The sequence below is a fragment of the Oncorhynchus tshawytscha genome, linkage group LG08, assembly GCF_018296145.1.
Source record: "Oncorhynchus tshawytscha isolate Ot180627B linkage group LG08, Otsh_v2.0, whole genome shotgun sequence".
NCBI classification, from domain to species: Eukaryota; Metazoa; Chordata; class Actinopteri; order Salmoniformes; family Salmonidae; genus Oncorhynchus; species Oncorhynchus tshawytscha.
Genome location: NC_056436.1, coordinates 61626542 through 61645333, shown reverse-complemented (window position 1 = coordinate 61645333; position 18792 = coordinate 61626542). Strand labels below are relative to the sequence as shown.

Sequence of the window (18792 nt, the reverse complement as noted above, 5' to 3'; positions counted from 1 at the left end):
ATACTCTAGCCATGTTATTACTTCATACCCCTCCACATCGACTCAGTACTCCTACTCCCTGTTTATACTGTAGCCATGTTATTACCTCATACCCCTCCACATCGACTCAGTACTGCTACTCCATGTTATTACCTCATACCCTCCACATCGACTCTGTTTATACTGTAGCCATGTTATTACTTCATACCCCTCCACAGCCATGTTATTAGCCATGTTATTCATACCCCTCCCTCCAGTACATCGTTTATACTAGCCATGTTATTACTCATACCCCTCCACATCGACTACTGCTACCCTGTTTATACTCTAGCCATGTTATTACCTCATACCCCTCCACATCGACTCAGTACTCCTACTCCCTGTTTATACTGTAGCCATGTTATTACCTCATACCCCTCCACATCGACTCAGTACTCCTACTCCCTGTTTATACTCTAGCCATGTTATTACCTCATACCCCTCCACATCGACTCAGTACTGCTACTCCTGTTTATACTCTAGCCATGTTATTACCTCATACCCCTCCACATCGACTCAGTACTCCTACTCCCTGTTTATACTGTAGCCATGTTATTACCTCATACCCCTCCACATCGACTCAGTACTCCTACTCCCTGTTTATACTGTAGCCATGTTATTACCTCATACCCCTCCACATCGACTCAGTACTGCTACTCCCTGTTTATACTCTAGCCATGTTATTACCTCATACCCCTCCACATCGACTCTGTACTGCTACTCTAGCCTGTTTATACTGTAGCCATGTTATTACCTCATACCCCTCCACATCGACTCAGTACTCCTACTCCCTGTTTATACTCTAGCCATGTTATTACCTCACCCCTCCACATCCCTCCACATCGACTCAGTACTGCTACTCCCTGTTTATACTCTAGCCATGTTATTACTCATACCCCTCCACATCGACTCAGTACTCCTACTCCCTGTTTATACTGTAGCCATGTTATTACCTCATACCCCTCCACATCGACTCAGTACTCCTACTCCCTGTTTATACTCTAGCCATGTTATTACCTCATACCCCTCCACATCGACTCAGTACTGCTACTCCCTGTTTATACTCTAGCCATGTTATTACCTCATACCCCTCCACATCGACTCAGTACTGCTACTCCCTGTTTATACTGTAGCCATGTTATTACCTCATACCCCTCCACATCGACTCAGTACTGCTACTCCCTGTTTATACTCTAGCCATGTTATTACTTCATACCCCTCCTAGCCATGTTATTACTTCATACCCCTCCACATCGACTCAGTACTGCTACTCCCTGTTTATACTGTAGCCATGTTATTACCTCATACCCCTCCACATCGACTCAGTACTCCTACTCCCTGTTTATACTGTAGCCATGTTATTACCTCATACCCCTCCACATCGACTCAGTACTGCTACTCCCTGTTTATACTCTAGCCATGTTATTACTTCATACCCCTCCACATCGACTCAGTACTCCTACTCCCTGTTTATACTCTAGCCATGTTATTACCTCATACCCCTCCACATCGACTCAGTACTCCTACTCCCTGTTTATACTGTAGCCATGTTATTACCTCATACCCCTCCACATCGACTCAGTACTGCTACTCCTGTTTATACTGTAGCCATGTTATTACTTCATACCCCTCCACATCGACTCAGTACTCCTACTCCCTGTTTATACTGTAGCCATGTTATTACCTCATACCCCTCCACATCGACTCAGTACTGCTACTCCCTGTTTATACTCTAGCCATGTTATTACTTCATACCCCTCCACATCGACTCAGTACTGCTACTCCCTGTTTATACTGTAGCCATGTTATTACCTCATACCCCTCCACATCGACTCAGTACTCCTACTCCCTGTTTATACTGTAGCCATGTTATTACCTCATACCCCTCCACATCGACTCAGTACTGCTACTCCCTGTTTATACTCTAGCCATGTTATTACCTCATACCCCTCCACATCGACTCAGTACTCCTACTCCCTGTTTATACTGTAGCCATGTTATTTTGACTATTTATATGTTATTCTCTGTGTATTTATTCCTCTTAGTCTTTAACTCTGCATTGTTGGAAAAGGACCCGTAATTAAGCATTTCACTGTTAGTCTACACCTAAACTAACAAAGCACAATCAATGGCTCCATTTCACTTGCAAACGCTTCCTACTCTTTGTTTCACCAGATGGAGAGAGAAATTGAGGCGCACAAAAATATTTATTTGTTTCAGTTTCTAATAAGAGCATGTAGGTGGCCACCGGAGGCTGCTTCATCTGCATGAGAATGAGGAGAGGAGCAGATTCCTCCCCCATCCCAGTGAACACTAATTACCAGAAAATTGAAAGTCCCTGAGTCTTCTGACTCTGACCTCTGTTTTACCTCGGGTAGGGGAAAGTGTGTGTGTTTGTGCCAGTCAAGGTACGTTGTGTGTGTGTGTATTTGATTATAAGGTCGCTGGACTCACAACGGCATCACACCAGAACTCGGCCACCTCTCTGATCCTCATGGAGGTCAGCAGCTTCTCCCACACCTCCATCTTGAACATCTTCCCCACAAAAATCTAGTGCCGGCACTTTGGTTTTATGACTTCCGTCAATCACCCTGCGCTAAAAGTTGTCCCACAGCGTCTAGAGGGGGGGGGGGTATAGAGAGTGGGGTTTAGGTGGTAGAGCAGAGCAGAGCAGAGCAGAGGAGGCTGTTGTCATATGTTCCAGAACGTTCCACTGTCAACACACACACATACGCACATACACACACAGTGTCATTTGGGGTGTGTTTATGGACTCTGGCTGACCCTCAACTCAATTCTGTTGAGTTTGAACTGTGTGGAACCGAGTGGGAGGCTCCTCGACAGAATGGGAGCAGCACAGAACACAATTGGGGAACGGGCCAGATATACATGTTGGCATTGTCCCGGAAAATCTTTGTCATCCTTGGACTTCAGGCCCGGGGCCATATGGCTGGATGTGGTGAGGTGTCTGTGTGTGTTTAGGGACGTCATCAGCCATAGATCAGTACCACAAAGCCCGTGCACGAACACACTGATCCGCGACTGTTCAAACCCCACAGATGCCAATACGCTGTGTAGCAATTGCGTTGACCAAATGTTTGTGGTGTGTTACGCTCAGAAACAGAATATTTTAATTGCTTGCATGAATTATTCAACAGAGTCTAATTGAGGTAGGCAGAGAGATACAATGCTCTCTAAAAATATGAATCAGTCTGTGAAGTATTAATTACTACACAATGCTAATTATACATTGCATCGTTTCCTCCACACATTAAACCCTAGGCATATCTAGGGTTCAGCGTTTTCTGAAATGGCAACCGATTCCGTACGGTATATAGGATGCTACTGTTGACCAGAGCACTATATGCTGGCCCAAATCAAAAGTATTGCCCTATAAGGAATCGATGCATTCACGAATGCAGGGTGTTACCTTGGTCCCCGGCGTTAAGCATGGCATTGGGCCAGTCCCTCCAGCCAGAACATACATCTCCTCCATTTCGGGACCAAACCTCCTTTTCTGTAAACTGTCAGAAGGTATAAAAGGTGTATTTCATACCATGGGGCTACACTGCAGGCTCTGGGAGAAAGGCAGTGGAGCGTGTGCCACTTCCAAGTGTGTGTCTTTCTCCTCTCACTCTCCTGCTCTCCCTAATTAGCCTAGTGAGGCGGGATTGTTTGTGTTGGCGTCCTGCTGCAGCCCGGGGCATCCCTCCTGCTCTCTGACAGATGGCTGGATTACCAGAGTTTTGGAGATGGCCATTTTAATCTGAGTGTGCTAATCCCCCCCCAATCTTCAAAATAATCCCCTGTAAGAAGTCAGAGGCGGGTGACCAGAGGAACATGTGAGGGTGAGGTAGAGAGAGATGTGGAAGACTGTGGAAGAAAATCTTTCTAGAAGTTAGAAGGGTAATCAGAGAGGATATAGGAGACTACTGTCCAGTCAACAGGGTTGATGACTTAGTATGCAATAGGTATGGTCACTCAGATGAAGTAAGACACTAGAAAATGTCAAACGATTGAATGATAAAACAAAGTGTTTATTCATACAGAGTAGCAGACAACCCTCATTCTATAATCTTACTAACATGACAACATCCCAGAATTAAAATAGGAACAATAGAAAATAAAAATGAATCATGATGTCTGGAGGCTAAAGGGAAAATGTATAATGGAATGACACAGCATGTCACTGAGGAGGGCTGTCAGAGGTGGCAGATGCTTCTTCGCTCTTCCCCCATGGTTCTCACTGTGCCTATTTGACACTTGGCTGCCCTCTGCTGGTCACTTGGGTCACTTTTCGATCAGTGAGTCCAGCTGCTCCTGAAGCGAGGCCAGCTGTTGGAACAGAGAAACGGAGCAGAGATCGGTTGATGCCGAATGCCCGGCTGTAATTGGTAGGCTAAGTGGATGATTAACACATCTTCCAACATTATTCATTTGTCAATACAAACAGAGGTTTTCTGTTGATGTGCTGATGTGAAGACAGACAAGTTGAAACAGATACTCAGATTGGTGTTAGGAGTTCTTGACAATCCAAATTAAGATTGAGTAAACCAATTGGCTTGGATGTTGGCTATAAAGACCACCCGTATTCCTTCTAAAAGTGGGATGTGCAGGGATGTTCAGTCACTAGAGGAAAACAATAGCAGTTCTTACAAACAAACATGTTTCGTTTAGTTTGTCGCTCTTATTCAAGCAGCGTAGTTGCACCTTTACAGCAAATGCTGCTTAATACCAAAGACAATAATTCATTACATTTATAACTTATAACCAAACAAGAGGTCATAAACTGGTGCAGTTTTAAAATATCCTTTCCAGTCTTCCTCAGACAACGTTACCTGCTCCATCTCTCTCTCCTCCTGGTGGATAATTTCATTAAGCAGAGCCTGAAAGCGGTTCTGCAGAAAGAAGAGGGGGAGGAAAAACAAAAAGAGGGTTCAGTCATTAGACAGTTCCCTTCGCTTGTTCTGATGTTTGAAATTTCAGCGTGCTGCCGTTTCCTAGCGAGCGCATCTTCCATCTGACAGAAAGCCAGTCAGACAACCGTGACCTTTTCCTGTGGCTGTGATAATAACGGTGAAAGATAGATCACAGCCAGGCCCGGCCAGCCGAGCACAGAGCTGAAACGACATGGGAAAAAAATGTATCTGTCCCCGCCCGTGTCCCACACGTTGTAAATCTGTCCCCGAAGAGCAGTTGGCAGAACAATGATTTTTTAATGCTCCCCTCCCCCCTCCCCAAAGGGCTGATGGTGGAAATGTAATATTTATGCCTTCTTTATGCGGTCTGAGTTTGGGAAGTTTTACACTCAGTCGCTTAGAGGGGTTATATTCCACATAGACTTCTCCCTCCAAGGTTGCCTCGGTGTGTGTCTGTGTGAGTGAGAGTGAGAGAGAGTGTGTCGGTGTGTGTGTGTTTGAGTGAAAGTGTGAATATGAGCCTGCTACTAAGACTTGTTTTTGAAGGCCTTATTTATGAATCAGCCTTTGTGGTCGTCTCAGTCTGAATGAATCAAACGTAATGTCAAAAGTTGTGTGCATCTATAACTCACCTTCAGGGCCTGGTTCTCCACCTTCATGATGAGGTCCTCCTGTTGTTTCTTGCGGGCGCGCGTCTCCTTCAGCTTGGCCTTCACACCGTCTATCTGCATCTGGTACTCCATCACTACAGGAACAGACAGAGGAACCATTCCCATCTTCCGTCACAAAACACACAGTCTACTTAATATCTCCATAGTATCAAGTGTATTCCTCTACTCGTCTCCACTCTTTAAAAAGGAATAACCCACACTAAAAAGGAGAGCTTTTTTGAATGTTCTTCATTCATCCCAAAATATTGAAGTTACAATTTGCATTTTGAAAGTCCTATATCTTGAACTTGATTGCTGACATGCAAAACATGTCGGGACCGTATCAATAGTGGACTAATGAAGAAGTAGAAAAAACACAGAAAGATAGCTCTTCCTTTAACCTACATTAGAGTGAAAACAATACGCTGGACGCCTACCACTAGACATGCATCAATTTAAGATACATAGGAAGCAGGGAAAGGAAAACCTGAAAGGAGGCAACTCGTATGGAGATTCAACCAACTGACTCTTCCACACACAGCCAAGACCAGCCATTTGCTACAGGCCCAAATGAAAACAAACAAACAAACAGGGCTTCCTCTCTTTGACCTGCACTGATCCGAATACACAGAGGACAAGCTTCCTTCTTCCAACTCCTTCATTTGAGTGTGAATGATGGAAAAGGAGACATTGAGAAGCGGACACCCAGGGCTTTCACTTGCGACATCGTTAAACGCACTAAAACAACATATTGAAGATTAGCATGCTCATCCCCAGAATATTTTGACGTGTCTATTTTCTAAGGATAAAGCTAAGCACATTAACAACTTCATAGTTATGAACACTACAACGATATGGAAGAAAATGTTACTTATTCCACAAGAATTAATAACACTCCCTAAAACACTTGGTCATAGGAAATAGATTTATTTCCATTACAGAATTAAAAAAGCTATTTTGGAGTGATCAATGTACACTACCGTTCAGAAGTTTGGGGTCATTTCGAAATGTCCTTGTTTTTGAAAAAAAAGCACATTTTTTGCCCATTCAAATAACATCAAATTGTTCAGAAATAGAATGTAGACATTGTTAATGTTGTAAATGACTATTGTAGGTTGAAACGGCTGTTTTTGAATGGAATATCTACATAGGCGTACAAAGGCCCATTATCAGCAACCATCACTCCTGTGTTCCAATGGCACATTGTGTTAGCTAATACAAGTATATAATTTTAAAAGGCTAATTGATCATTAGAAAACCCTTTTGCAATTATGTTAGCACAGCTGAAAACTGTTGTTCTGATTAAAGAAGCAATAAAACTGACCTTCTTTAGACTAGTTGAGTATCTGGAGCATCAGCATTTGTGGCTTCGATTACAGGCTCAAAATGGCCAGTAACTAAGAACTTTCTTCTGAAACTCGTCAGTCTATTCTTGCTCTGAGAAACGAAGGCTATTCCATGCGAGAAATTGCCAAGAAACTGAAGATTTCGTACAACGCTGTGTAATACTCCCTTCACAGAACAGAGCAAACTGGCTCTAACCAGAATAGAAAGAGGAGTGGGAGGCCCCGGGGCACAACTGAGCGAGAGGACAAGTACATTAGAGTGTCTAGTTTGAGAAATGGACGCCTCACAAGTCCTCAACTGGCAGCTTCATGAAATAGTACCCACAAAACACCAGTCTCAATGTCAACAGTGAAGAGCTGACTCTGGGATGCTCGCCTTCTATGCAGAGTTGCAAAGAAAAAGCCATATCTCGGACTGACCAATAAAAAGAAAAGATTAAGATGGGCAAATAAAACACAGATACTGGACAGAGGAACTCTGCCTAGAAGGTCAGTATCCGGGGAGTCGCCTCTTCACTGTTGACGTTGAGACTGGTGGGTACTATTTAATGAAGCTGCCAGTTGAGGACTTGTCAGCCGTTTCCAGCTACAATAGTCATTTACAACATTAACAGTGTCTACACTGTATTTCTGATCAATTTTGTTATTTTAAAAAGGACAATTATTATTATTATTATTTTTAAACAAGGACATTTCTAAGTGACCCCAAACTTTTGAACGGTAGTGTAAATATTTTCAAACATGCAACTTAAATGTTTCATATCAAGAAATGTCAATTTGAAATCTGTTGGACATCAGGGAAATTTTGAAGAAACCCTATCTGAGTAAGAAAATTATATTCATATGGATAGTTAAGATATAAAAAATATATAAACTATTGGAACCAAGACTTAAAAATAACTGATATTGGCACAGGATGGAGGGAATGTTGGAACTAACAAAATTCCAGGTAATGAAAATCTACGCTCAATCCAGCACAAACTAATGTATAGAATTGATTAGACAAGAGACAGAATTCACCAATTCTACAGCACAAAGGCAGAGTCATGACTTAAGTGTAAAACGAACCATGACTAAATAATGCACGCCTTCTGGGAATACTATAAAATCCAAAAGTTATGGGCGGAGTTAGAACGTTGGCTGTCAGTAGTATTACAATGTACATTAACTTTTAATCCATCTGTCTGCATATTTCAAGACATGGCATATGGGGGTGTAGTGAGAAACCTGCTGACTTCGACGATACTTTTCTCATATATCATCTTGAAAAAAACATATGGAAATCAACCAATCCTCCATCGTCCAAATGCTTTATTATTTAAATGTTAAGTGCGTGGGCAACAGAGAGGAACAAGATGGTGCAGTTTGAGGCCATGTGGTGGAGGGTGATACGGGCGCTGGAGACTGGGCTGTGGGCCTGGGCAGGGATGAGAGTGGATGTTGGGGTGCCTCGGTATGTGGATGTTTTGTATACAATATATACAGTGGAGCAAAAAAGTATTTAGTCAGCCACCAATTGTGCAAGTTCTCCCAATTAAAAAGATGAGAGAGGCCTGTAATTTTCATCATAGGTACACTTCAACTATGACGGACACAATGAGAAAAGAAAATCCAGAAAATCACATTGTAGGATTTTTAATGAATTTATTTGCAAATTATGATGGAAAATAAGTATTTGGTCAATAAAAGTTTCTCAATACTTTGTTATATACCCTTTGTTGGCAATGACAGAGGTCAAACGTTTTCTGTAAGTCTTCACAAGGTTTTCACACACTGTTGCTGGTATTTTGGCCCATTCCTCCATGCAGATCTCCTCTAGAGCAGTGATGTTTTGGGGCTGTTGCTGGGCAACACGGACTTTCAACTCCCTCCAAAGATTTTCTATGGGGTTGAGATCTGGAAACTGGCTAGGCCACTCCTGGATCTTGAAATGCTTCTTACGAAGCCACTCCTTCGTTGCCCAGGCGATGTGTTTGGGATCATTGTCATGCTGAAAGACCCAGCCACGTTTCATCTTCAATGCCCTTGCTGATGGTAGGCTTTGTTACTTTGGTCCCAGCTCTCTGCAGGTCATTCACTAGGTCCCCCCGTGTGGTTCTGGGATTTTTGCTCACCATTCTTGTGATCATTTTTCCCCCTCGGGGTGAGATCTTGAGTGGAGCCCCAGATCGAGGGAGATTATCAGTGGTCTTGTATGTCTTCCATTTCCTAATAATTGCTCCCACAGTTGATTTCTTCAAACCAAGCTGCTTACCTATTGCAGATTCAGTCTTCCCAGCCTGGTGCAGGTCTACAATTTAGTTTCTGGTGTCCTTTGACAGCTCTTTGGTCTTGGCCATAGTGGAGTTTGGAGTGTGACTGTTTGAGGTTGTGGACAGGTGTCTTTTATACTGATAACAAGTTCAAACAGGTGCCATTAATACAGGTAACGAGTGGAGGACAGAGGAGCCTCTTAAAGAAGGTATTTAGGTACAGGTATTTAAGAGCCAGAAATCTTGCTTGTTTGTAGGTGACCAAATACTTATTTTCCACCATAATTTGCAAATAAATTCATTAAAAAATCCTACAATGTGATTTTCTGGATTTTTCCCCTTCATTTTGTCTGTCATAGTGGAAGTGTACCTATGATGAAAATTACAGGCCTCTCTCATCTTTTTAAGTGGGAGAACTTGCACAACTGGCAAAATACTTTTTTGCCCCACTGTATACTGAACAAAAATATGAATGCAACATGCATTGCAAATGTCAAAGGTTTTCCTGAGTTATAGTTCATGAGGAAATCAGTCAATTGAAATAAATTCATTAGGCCCTAATCTATGGATTTCACATGACTGGGAATACATATATGCATCTGTTAGTCACAGATACCTTGGGCCTCATGATCTTGTCACGGTATCTCGGTGCATTCAAATTGTAGTAAAAAAAAATGCAATTGTGTTAGTTGTGCGTGGCTTATGCCTGCCTGCCCATACCAAAACCCCACCACCACGGGGCACTCTGTTCACAACGTTGACATCAGCAATCTGCTCGCCTACATACAGATGGCATTGTGTTGTGTGACAAAACGGCACATTTTAGAATGGCATTTTTTTTGTTCCTAGCACAAAGTTACTTGTGTAATGATCATGCTGTTTAATCAGCTTCTTGATATACCACACTTGTCAGTTGGATGGATTATCTTGGCAAAGGAGAAATTCTCACTAACAGGAAGATTTTTTTAGAAATAAGATTTTTGTGCATGTGGAACATTTCTGGGATGTTTTATTTCAGTTCATAAAATATGGGACCAACACTTTACATGTTGCGTTTAGATTTTTGTTCAGGGTATAAAAAAAAAGATGAAACGTTGTGAGACTATTGAGATGGCACAGTGGTCTATGGTGGTATAAGGCACTGCATCTCAGTGCTAGAGGCGTCACTACAGACCCTGGTTCGATCTTTGGGTTTTAAAGTGTGCAACAGGCCAATTTAAAGTGAATATAAGACCAGGTTAAGTGACTGAGGTGAATGTTAGCCGTCTGCTCGTTAGAAATAGAAGGAATAGAACAGACTGCTCTCATTCTCTGGTCCACAGGGGCTCGTATTACTAAGGAACAGCAGTCATGTGGCTTCCATTCAATTCAATCAAAACCTAATGCACAATGAGCCACCGTCTTAGCTAACATCATCCCACACAGTCAGTATGGATTGAAAACCCTTTTTCAGATGCCTTGGTCCTCATTACAAGCACTACGTGTCGACGGCCACAGCCAGATTTTGAAAGATGCAGCCCTACAAGAGTCTGTCGGGAGAGCTGCAGGACGGGGGTGTTGGCTGTGTGACAGACGGTACCATGTAAGCCAGTGAGCTGTCACAGAAAGCACAGTGGCTGAACCAGCCCCAGGAGGAGAGAGCGAGTACCTGTCCGTCTTCTGAATGGGGATATAACTGGAGATGAAGGGATAGGGGGGAGGGAGGGAGATGTCTCTCTGACCTAGAAAACTCAGCTTCATTCCAACTCAAGCTCACTTGTGTAGGGTATTGCCGTCGTCCGTTTTGACATGGGGTCAATGAGAGTGTTTCATGTGATTTGAGGCCCTCTTATTGTCTTTCCGTACTCTGTGTTTCTGTTCTGCTATTACAGCCACATCTCCCCACTCCCCACATTGGCTGCTATTCCAATACTGTAGACAGGCGCCATGTTTATACCAATTACAAAACAATCACACTTCACTTATAATAAATAGAAATAACAATGTTATTGCCAAGGAACATGTTGTGCCAACATGGGGACGGTGTGCCAATCTCTTAATATCTATGACTGCAATCTTCAACCCCCCAATCGCCCCGGTGATGAAAAACAAACTCGCCCACTCTCCGTTGCCCTTCTTTCTCTTTCCACCACCCCTCTTCTCCCTCCGGCCTCACCTATCTGGTTGTTCCTGTCTGCCTCGTCCCGAGCACCGTCTGATGACTCGTTGAGTTTGTCTTGGAGCTGTCTAACCAGGTCTTCCTCCATGTCCATGATGTTCAGGTCCTCGTCCTCATGACGAAGGTCCCCCTCGTCCTCCTCATCATCGCTGCTGCTGCTGATGTCGTTGAAGATTTCCCTCAGCTCGTCACGTTGGGCTGGAAGAAAACATTGATTTTCACATTGTCAAATAAAATATCTAAAAAATTTATAAGAATAATAATTCAGTCTTCTTACTGTGACCACTCCTCACCAACAAAACACAGTCCTCCCTTTAGGACAGTTTTAGAAACACCAAGGCAGCTTTTCCCAAACTAGGGGTCCGGACCCCATGTGCGGTCACCTAATTTGAAAATGGGACCGCGGCAAAAAAATATTCCAAAAATTCTAAATAAATAAATTCGCACTTGGTTCATAAAACCGGGAAAACGTCAGTAACCTCCGGTAGCTGCTAAATGTGGCTGTAATAAACAGAGAGGATTCTGTTTTCTACCTACAAATATGTCTCCATCTTTTGAATGGTTTAAAGGAGCAATACGCAGTAGCTACTGTACATACATTTTAGACCTATAAATTAATGAATGATATGTACACAGTGATTCTTGAAGAATATAACTTATTAGCGCAACTGTCATACTCCATGAGAAACCAAAATACAAGCTTGTTTAACACCAATGCCTGTAAACAAAGTAAATGTAAACAAACACTCACAACATGATAAAGCTTTCATTTTGATATCACGGATGGCCAGTCTTTGCAACCATACCTATGTCTATGAATTTGAGAGTGGTTCCATTACTCCAGAGCACACTATCGTTTCAACTGCTGATTGCCGCTGTCATGACGTTGCCCTCTTTGGGTTCAGCAAGCCCATCCCCCTCTCCCTGCCTCCTTCAACTAGGCTGCTGTGGTCAGAGAGAGGTCGTAAATTCCTGAGAAGACCCTGCCTCATGGACACACATTATAAGAGACAGAGTGAATTTTCATAGAGAACAAAGGAATTTCTTCCACCTCACAGAACTTGAGGTCCGAACAACATTTATGTTCCCATGAGGCTCATGGCAGACGGTGTGGCCACATTGCCATAACGCTGTTTATATAATAGCCTCAGATATGAGGTTTACATATAATTGTTGTATAAGATGAATGAGTGAGTATGATACTGTTTGTAAAATTGTGTGATGTGATTTTGGACTGTAATGAAGGAAACTCCAATTCCCTTTTGAATTTAACTAAATCAGAGGACCGCCCGAGCCCAGTTAGGGTCAGACATCCTGGGACAGCCCTTTTCTGCAATTCCGAATAAAACCCAACTTTGAGAAATTATCACCAGACCATGTTTCTCTCAATCACGGGAGTACAAAGGTTGTAGACCATTGCTGAATCCATATCACATTCCACGTGGTTAAACTCTTAGACTATCGATACTGACAGAATAAGAACAAGTCTTTGATATTAATTACTAGTCTGCAGCTAGGAATTCGGTATCATTGAACGCGAAGAACGACAACCGCCGAAACATTCATTCTACAACAACATGAATGTCACTCTGAACTATCCACTTTAACCACGACAGAGAGAGAGACGGACAATTCTACAAAATAAACAACTTTTCAACAGAGATCAAGACGACACACTGAGCGAAAATATATATATTGATTGCAATTGTTCCCGAATGAGTTTTACATGACCTTATCCTTGATTTGTTCATGGATTAGCATTTCAATTTTTATAATTATCACTCTGTAGTGACTTCTCAGCTGACTCCTTTTGTCCACCAAGCCGATTTAGCCCACTAGGGCACATTTCTTGTAACCATATTTACCCTGTTTGTTTGTTTATGCATTTCTATTAATTACTTAGTAATAATTAAATGATTTAAGACAATGGATGTATGGATGACTCATAGTGAAGACGGTGTTCGTGCAGATAACCAACAATTTACGACGTTTGGAATGAGACTAACGTGAGGTAAAGTAAATAATTCATTAATCAGAAGACTATTTGATCAGATATAAAATATCTGAAAAGTTATTTTAGGAAATGATAACTTTGTAATCTGAATATTTTCCTTGGTACCCCGACTTCCTAGTTAATTACGATTACATGATTAAGTCTAATCGCGTATTATTAATTACAGAGAATTTACTGTCAATTTAATGATAGTAAAGACACGACACGGCTTTAAGCTACAAAATATTGACTCAAGACATTTCAGCTTTCCCTTTTTTATTAATTTGTTTCAAAAATGTCAAAAAATGATTCCACTTTGACATTATGGGGTATTGTGTGTAGGCCAGTGACACAAAAATGTACATTGAATCCATTTTAAATTCAGGCTGTGACAACAACAAAAAATGGAAAAAGTCAAGGGTGTGAAAACTTTCTGAGGGAACTGTATGTCTGTTGCAGAGACGAGAGCGTGAGTAAAACAAGTTTGAATCAGTCAGGGAAATAAGTGCTGAAAACATTTTTAAAAAGTTGATACCAAAATAGGGTTGTGGGCCAAAAGAAAGTTAGGGAAACCCTGCACTAGGGCCTACTGTACTGCGTTGGAGCAGTGAAAGGCTATGTGGCATACTGTATGTTCTAACTTCTGTGTGGGTGTGACGGCCCTAAGGTGGTAGGAGCCTGTAACATCAGTTATGGCTCTCATTCCAAACATAATACATGTATTCAATATGTGGACTAAGTTAACTGAGAGTCACTCTGCACGGAACCTTCACATCTGCTAAATGATCATATTATAGTATTACTACATTTTGCCCACTTCCATGGTGCTTACCTGAGGAGCCATGCCCCATCTTGTGTCCCGATGTCCCAGGTGATGAGTCCAGGTTGGCCAGAGAGCCGTGGTTGTCTGCCTCCTTGGTCTCATCCTCAGCTATCACCTCCCAGCCTGAAGGCCAAGTTAGGGAAACGTTGTACACCAAACACTACCTCACTGCTTTCATTAAGTTATGTCACGTTCCAGCTACTCACAACTGGCTTCCCTATGGGCCTACAAGGACATATTAACATGTACCACCACCCATTGAAATCTACACTAAGGGAGATGCACTCCGATGTTAATGCTGTCCCATGTTCTGTGCTCGCCCCCCCCCACCAGGTAAGTTGACCAAGAACACATTCTCATTTACATCAACGCCCTGGGGAATGGTTCCTCCTGCTTTATCATTTCATCATGGTGCTTATTGACGAAGGTGTTGGTGTGCAGGTCTCACATTAACACGTTACAAGGAGTCAGTTCAAGTGAGGCCCAGCAGAGTAGGGCCCTCGCTGGTCAACAGCTATTGGATGTGTTGTGTGTCATTTACAGTGCATGTATAAAAGGGTACCGCAATACCTGGTGACAGTTTGGTGCAGCGTTAGAGACAGTGTGCGTGTGCGCGTTTGCCCCAGTGAGTGAGCTAAAAGGATACGGACACTAACGGCCTCTGCGTCCGTGCTCAGTAATCTCTTCACCTCCTTCTCCACGTCGGGAGACTCGATGTACTGCAGAGGAAATCAGGTTAGACTTACTTCATGCCTCCAGACTACCCACCCCCACACCCACACACACCCCTAGCGAATGGCTGGCCATGTGCCAGCAAACACATTAGCGATTAAGAACAGCGAGCCAAACCGATATGGTGTTGCACCTTAAAGAAGATTTATTCAAAAGACAAAGTAGGAATCTTTCCTCTCACTCGCTCTCTGTCACTTGGATCAAAGCAGAGAGTTAGATTGCTCTCTTGCAAACCTTTGGGGCAAATGAAGATGGAAGGCCTTTATTTTTTATGTAAATCTTAGTTTTTACATCCGCTGCAGTTCCTCTTTTATGAAATGTAAATGTGTTGTTTGAATTAAGGGCCTGGGACGAGAACCCGACATCATCTGAAGAAAATATTCACAAGATGAGGGGGAGAGAGAGCTCTAGGGGAAACACAAGATGTCAGTACCTTTTTTTTTGCAGTCTTCCTGAATCTTCTCTTCCTTGTGTTCTTTAGAGGACAGGTGACTGGAGACCAAAACATCATGATTTAAAGTTAACAGAACCGTCAGAAAGGAAACTTGCAGATTGGCTGAGGCTTGAAGATAAGTCTCTGCGGGATGCAAAGTGCTACTCAGCATATTTCAATACAGAGGGGATATAGTTCTACTTACTGCCATGGTTCCACACAAACTTCTTGTCCTTGTCTTTGTCCTTCTTCTTCTTGGGGTCTACAGTACCGGTGGGTTCCTCCAAGGGAGGGTAGAGGTCTCCATCCAACGTGCACACCAGCATCTAACCCACACAGAACAGGGTCAAAGAGCAATGAATAAATCGACCTTATAGAATGCCTGAAAATATATAAACCAACACTATGTGAGGTCATTATCAATCATCCCTGGTACTAATCCCCGAGCCGACTAGGTGAAAAATCTCTGGGCGTGCCCTTGAGCAAGGCACTGAACCCTTATTGCTCCTGTAAGTTGCTCTGGATAAGAGCGTCTGTTAAATGACTGAAATGTCATACAGAAACAGGGCATTCTAAACCTTAGAGCAGACACTGCAGCCGTTGACAACTGGTCTGGAGACTTCATACACCATTCTACTCCTATATGGTGGTTGTATGAGAGCATCCTTCCTGTCCTACCTGACAGACGTCAGCAGTCTTATAGAAGGTCTTCTTGTCCACTGTTTTCAGAGACTCCAGGATGCAGGGCAGATCCACCAGTTTACACGCCAAAGGTACACGATCCACTCTCACGATGCCATGACGACCATCAGCTACAGAACATCATATGATGTCATTTCACACATAGAAAAATAATTTGACTACTGGTCACCTATCACAGGTTTACTTGAATGTCCGTTGAAATTATCCTACTTCTATGACTTCATCCTTATGTTGGCAATAGGTGCTTTCTTGGGAAGGAATGGCCATTCTGTAATGTGATGCTGGTATAACTGCTTCTGAACCAAAAAAGGTTAAATGAGCACCAGGGTTAAACAAGGTTCTCTCTACTTTAATTTCAAGTTGCTTCATTAGCATGATTAATGGGGCCAATTTACCTTATCCTTGATTTGAATTATGCAAATGACAAAGCCTAACTTTCTACATTTACAGAGTGTGACCAACTTCCTTTGCGGCAGATGGTAATATTGTGAGTGAACAGTTAAGACCATTCCATGAAAACAACAAGGTGCACTTGAACTAACAAGACATGAAGGCTCAATACCTACCGTGCAGTTCAATGGTGAGTCTGTCTTTGAGGTTCATGCTGCTAGACTGGGCAATACATCTCACTGTTGAGGCATATTCCTTTGACAGAGATCATGCAGTCAAGATATACATCAATCCCGAAACAGTTTATGCCACGTCAAGTATGATTTCCTTTATTTCAAGACGTGGTTGCACAGAAAGGTACAATACAGGCAAACGAGTGTTTGAGTCTCAGGTTCAATTATGGTTGGCAATTATTAATCAATCATGGTGACATTCATTCTGGTACAATATTCACAAGTTTCAGCAGGTAGACTGTAGCTAAGTTGGTTAAAAAATAGCATCATTTTGAATTTGAGATACGTGGCTATTTAAATTTTAAAAAATACACAAAACCAAAAATGCTGTCATCCCATTGTATTCCATGTGTTTCCTTACCGTAGGCAGCCGCAGGACAAATTGACTCTCCAGCTCATGGGGTGCATCATCTTTGTTTTTCGAACCGACCTTCCCCACTGCAAATCAGTGCATAATAACATATTAATAGTCATATTTGGTAGGTTTGATTATATAGCTAGCTGGTTAGTTAGTTAGCTGGTTAGTTAGCTAGCTGGTTAGTTAGCTGGTTAGTTAGCTAGCTGGCTAGTTAGCTGTCTGGTTGAGTTTCTATTAACGTTAACGTTACGCTAGCTTCACCGAAGACGGGCGATCTCCTATTTCACATGTTAACAAAACGTACCTTTTATTTTGGAGGTCGATTTGGTCTTTTTGTTCTGCATGGTGACTACTTGAAAATAAAAATAAAGAGCCTTGTCGATGCACACACAGCTAGAAACAACACAGCAAACCGGAAGACTCTTCTTTGATTACGTTTGACCTAATTCAATGGACTATTCTGCCACCTACTGGTCAGAATGGGAATAGATCCCTTTCAGAAAAATATTGCAGTCAGTGCAGTGAAACTGCAGCACACAGATCACACCGACAGAGGAGGAGAGACCGAATTACATTCATTTCCGATGGAACGCTGCGTTTTCCATTCAGCATTCGGTTGCAAAGGCAGTTGTAGTGCGTTCTGTGTGCTGCATACGTTGGATTTATGGAACATATGAGTCAAACTGTATGTGTGAATGGTTTGACAGGAATGGTAGCAGAAGGGGAATGTTGAACTTTTGTTGCACACATATCCAGATGATGCTGCGTACCATTTTGCGTTAGCCTAGACCCGTTCTAATTCACATACAGCCCCAACAGATCCACAGAACTTGTTCTCAACTAGCCTACCTGGTTAAATAAAGGTGAAATAAAAAATAAAAAGATGACAATCTCTATTGCACTCGACACTGCCCTTTCCCACCTGGACAAAAGGAACACCTACGTGAGAATGCTGTTCATTGACTACACCTCAGCTTTCAACACACCCTAGCATTAAACACCTCCATCTGCAAATGGATACTGGACTTTTTGACAGGCCGCTCTCGGGTGGTAAGGCTAGGCAACAACACATCTTCCACGCTGACCCGCAACACAGGAGCCCCTCAGGGGTGCGTGCTTAGCCCCCTCTTCTACTCCCTGTTGACCCACGACTGTGTGGCAGCACATGACTCCATCACCATCATTAAGTTTGCTGTTGACATGATGGTAGTAGGCCTGATCACCGACGATGATGAGACAGCCTACAGGGAGGAGGTCAGAGACCTGGCAGTGTGGTGCCAGGACAACAACCTCTCCTTCAACGTCAGCAAGATAAAGGAGCTGAAACTACAAGAAACAGAGGGCCAAACACGCCCGCATTCACATTGATGGGGCTGTAGTGGAGACGGTCATAAGCTTCAAGTTCCTCTGGACCTATCACTGAGGTCCTATCATGGTTCAAAAACACCAAAACAGTTGTGAAGAGGGTAAGAAAAAAATTCATAACAACAAAAATAAGCTTTTTTTAAAATCTTAAGTTAAGCTTAGGGTTAGGCATAAGGTTAGCAGTGTGGTTAAGGTTAGGGTTAAGGTTTTATTTTTATTTTTAAGAAGAGAAATTGTATGGGCGGGGTTCATGACCTTGTGTCTGTGGTAACTAGTAACCATCGTACTACTAGAGTGACGTCTTTAACTTCCCGGTCAAAATCCAAAGCAAACCTCATAATAAGATTTCTGAACAGAAAAACTATATCTCAAGAGTTAATAATAATATATACAAATCAATATATAGTTTGACACATTAAT

The 18792-nt window shown here is 42.5% G+C and overlaps 1 protein-coding gene across 1 annotated transcript; it reads right to left on the bottom strand.

Annotated features, from left to right (window-relative positions):
- Positions 1-4034: 4034 nt before the first annotated feature.
- LOC112256168 (TAF7 RNA polymerase II, TATA box binding protein (TBP)-associated factor) lies at positions 4035-17467 on the bottom strand. The gene is made up of 12 exons (XM_024429204.2): positions 17312-17467; positions 17011-17087; positions 16593-16671; positions 16003-16136; positions 15530-15650; positions 15325-15383; positions 14806-14878; positions 14169-14282; positions 11341-11541; positions 5570-5682; positions 4857-4916; positions 4035-4353 (listed from the first exon to the last, which is right to left on the bottom strand). The coding sequence occupies exons 1-12, from the start codon at positions 17349-17351 to the stop codon at positions 4309-4311; spliced, it is 1116 nt and encodes a 371-aa protein (XP_024284972.1). The 5' UTR covers positions 17352-17467; the 3' UTR covers positions 4035-4308.
- Between the last annotated feature and the right edge of the window lie 1325 nt (positions 17468-18792).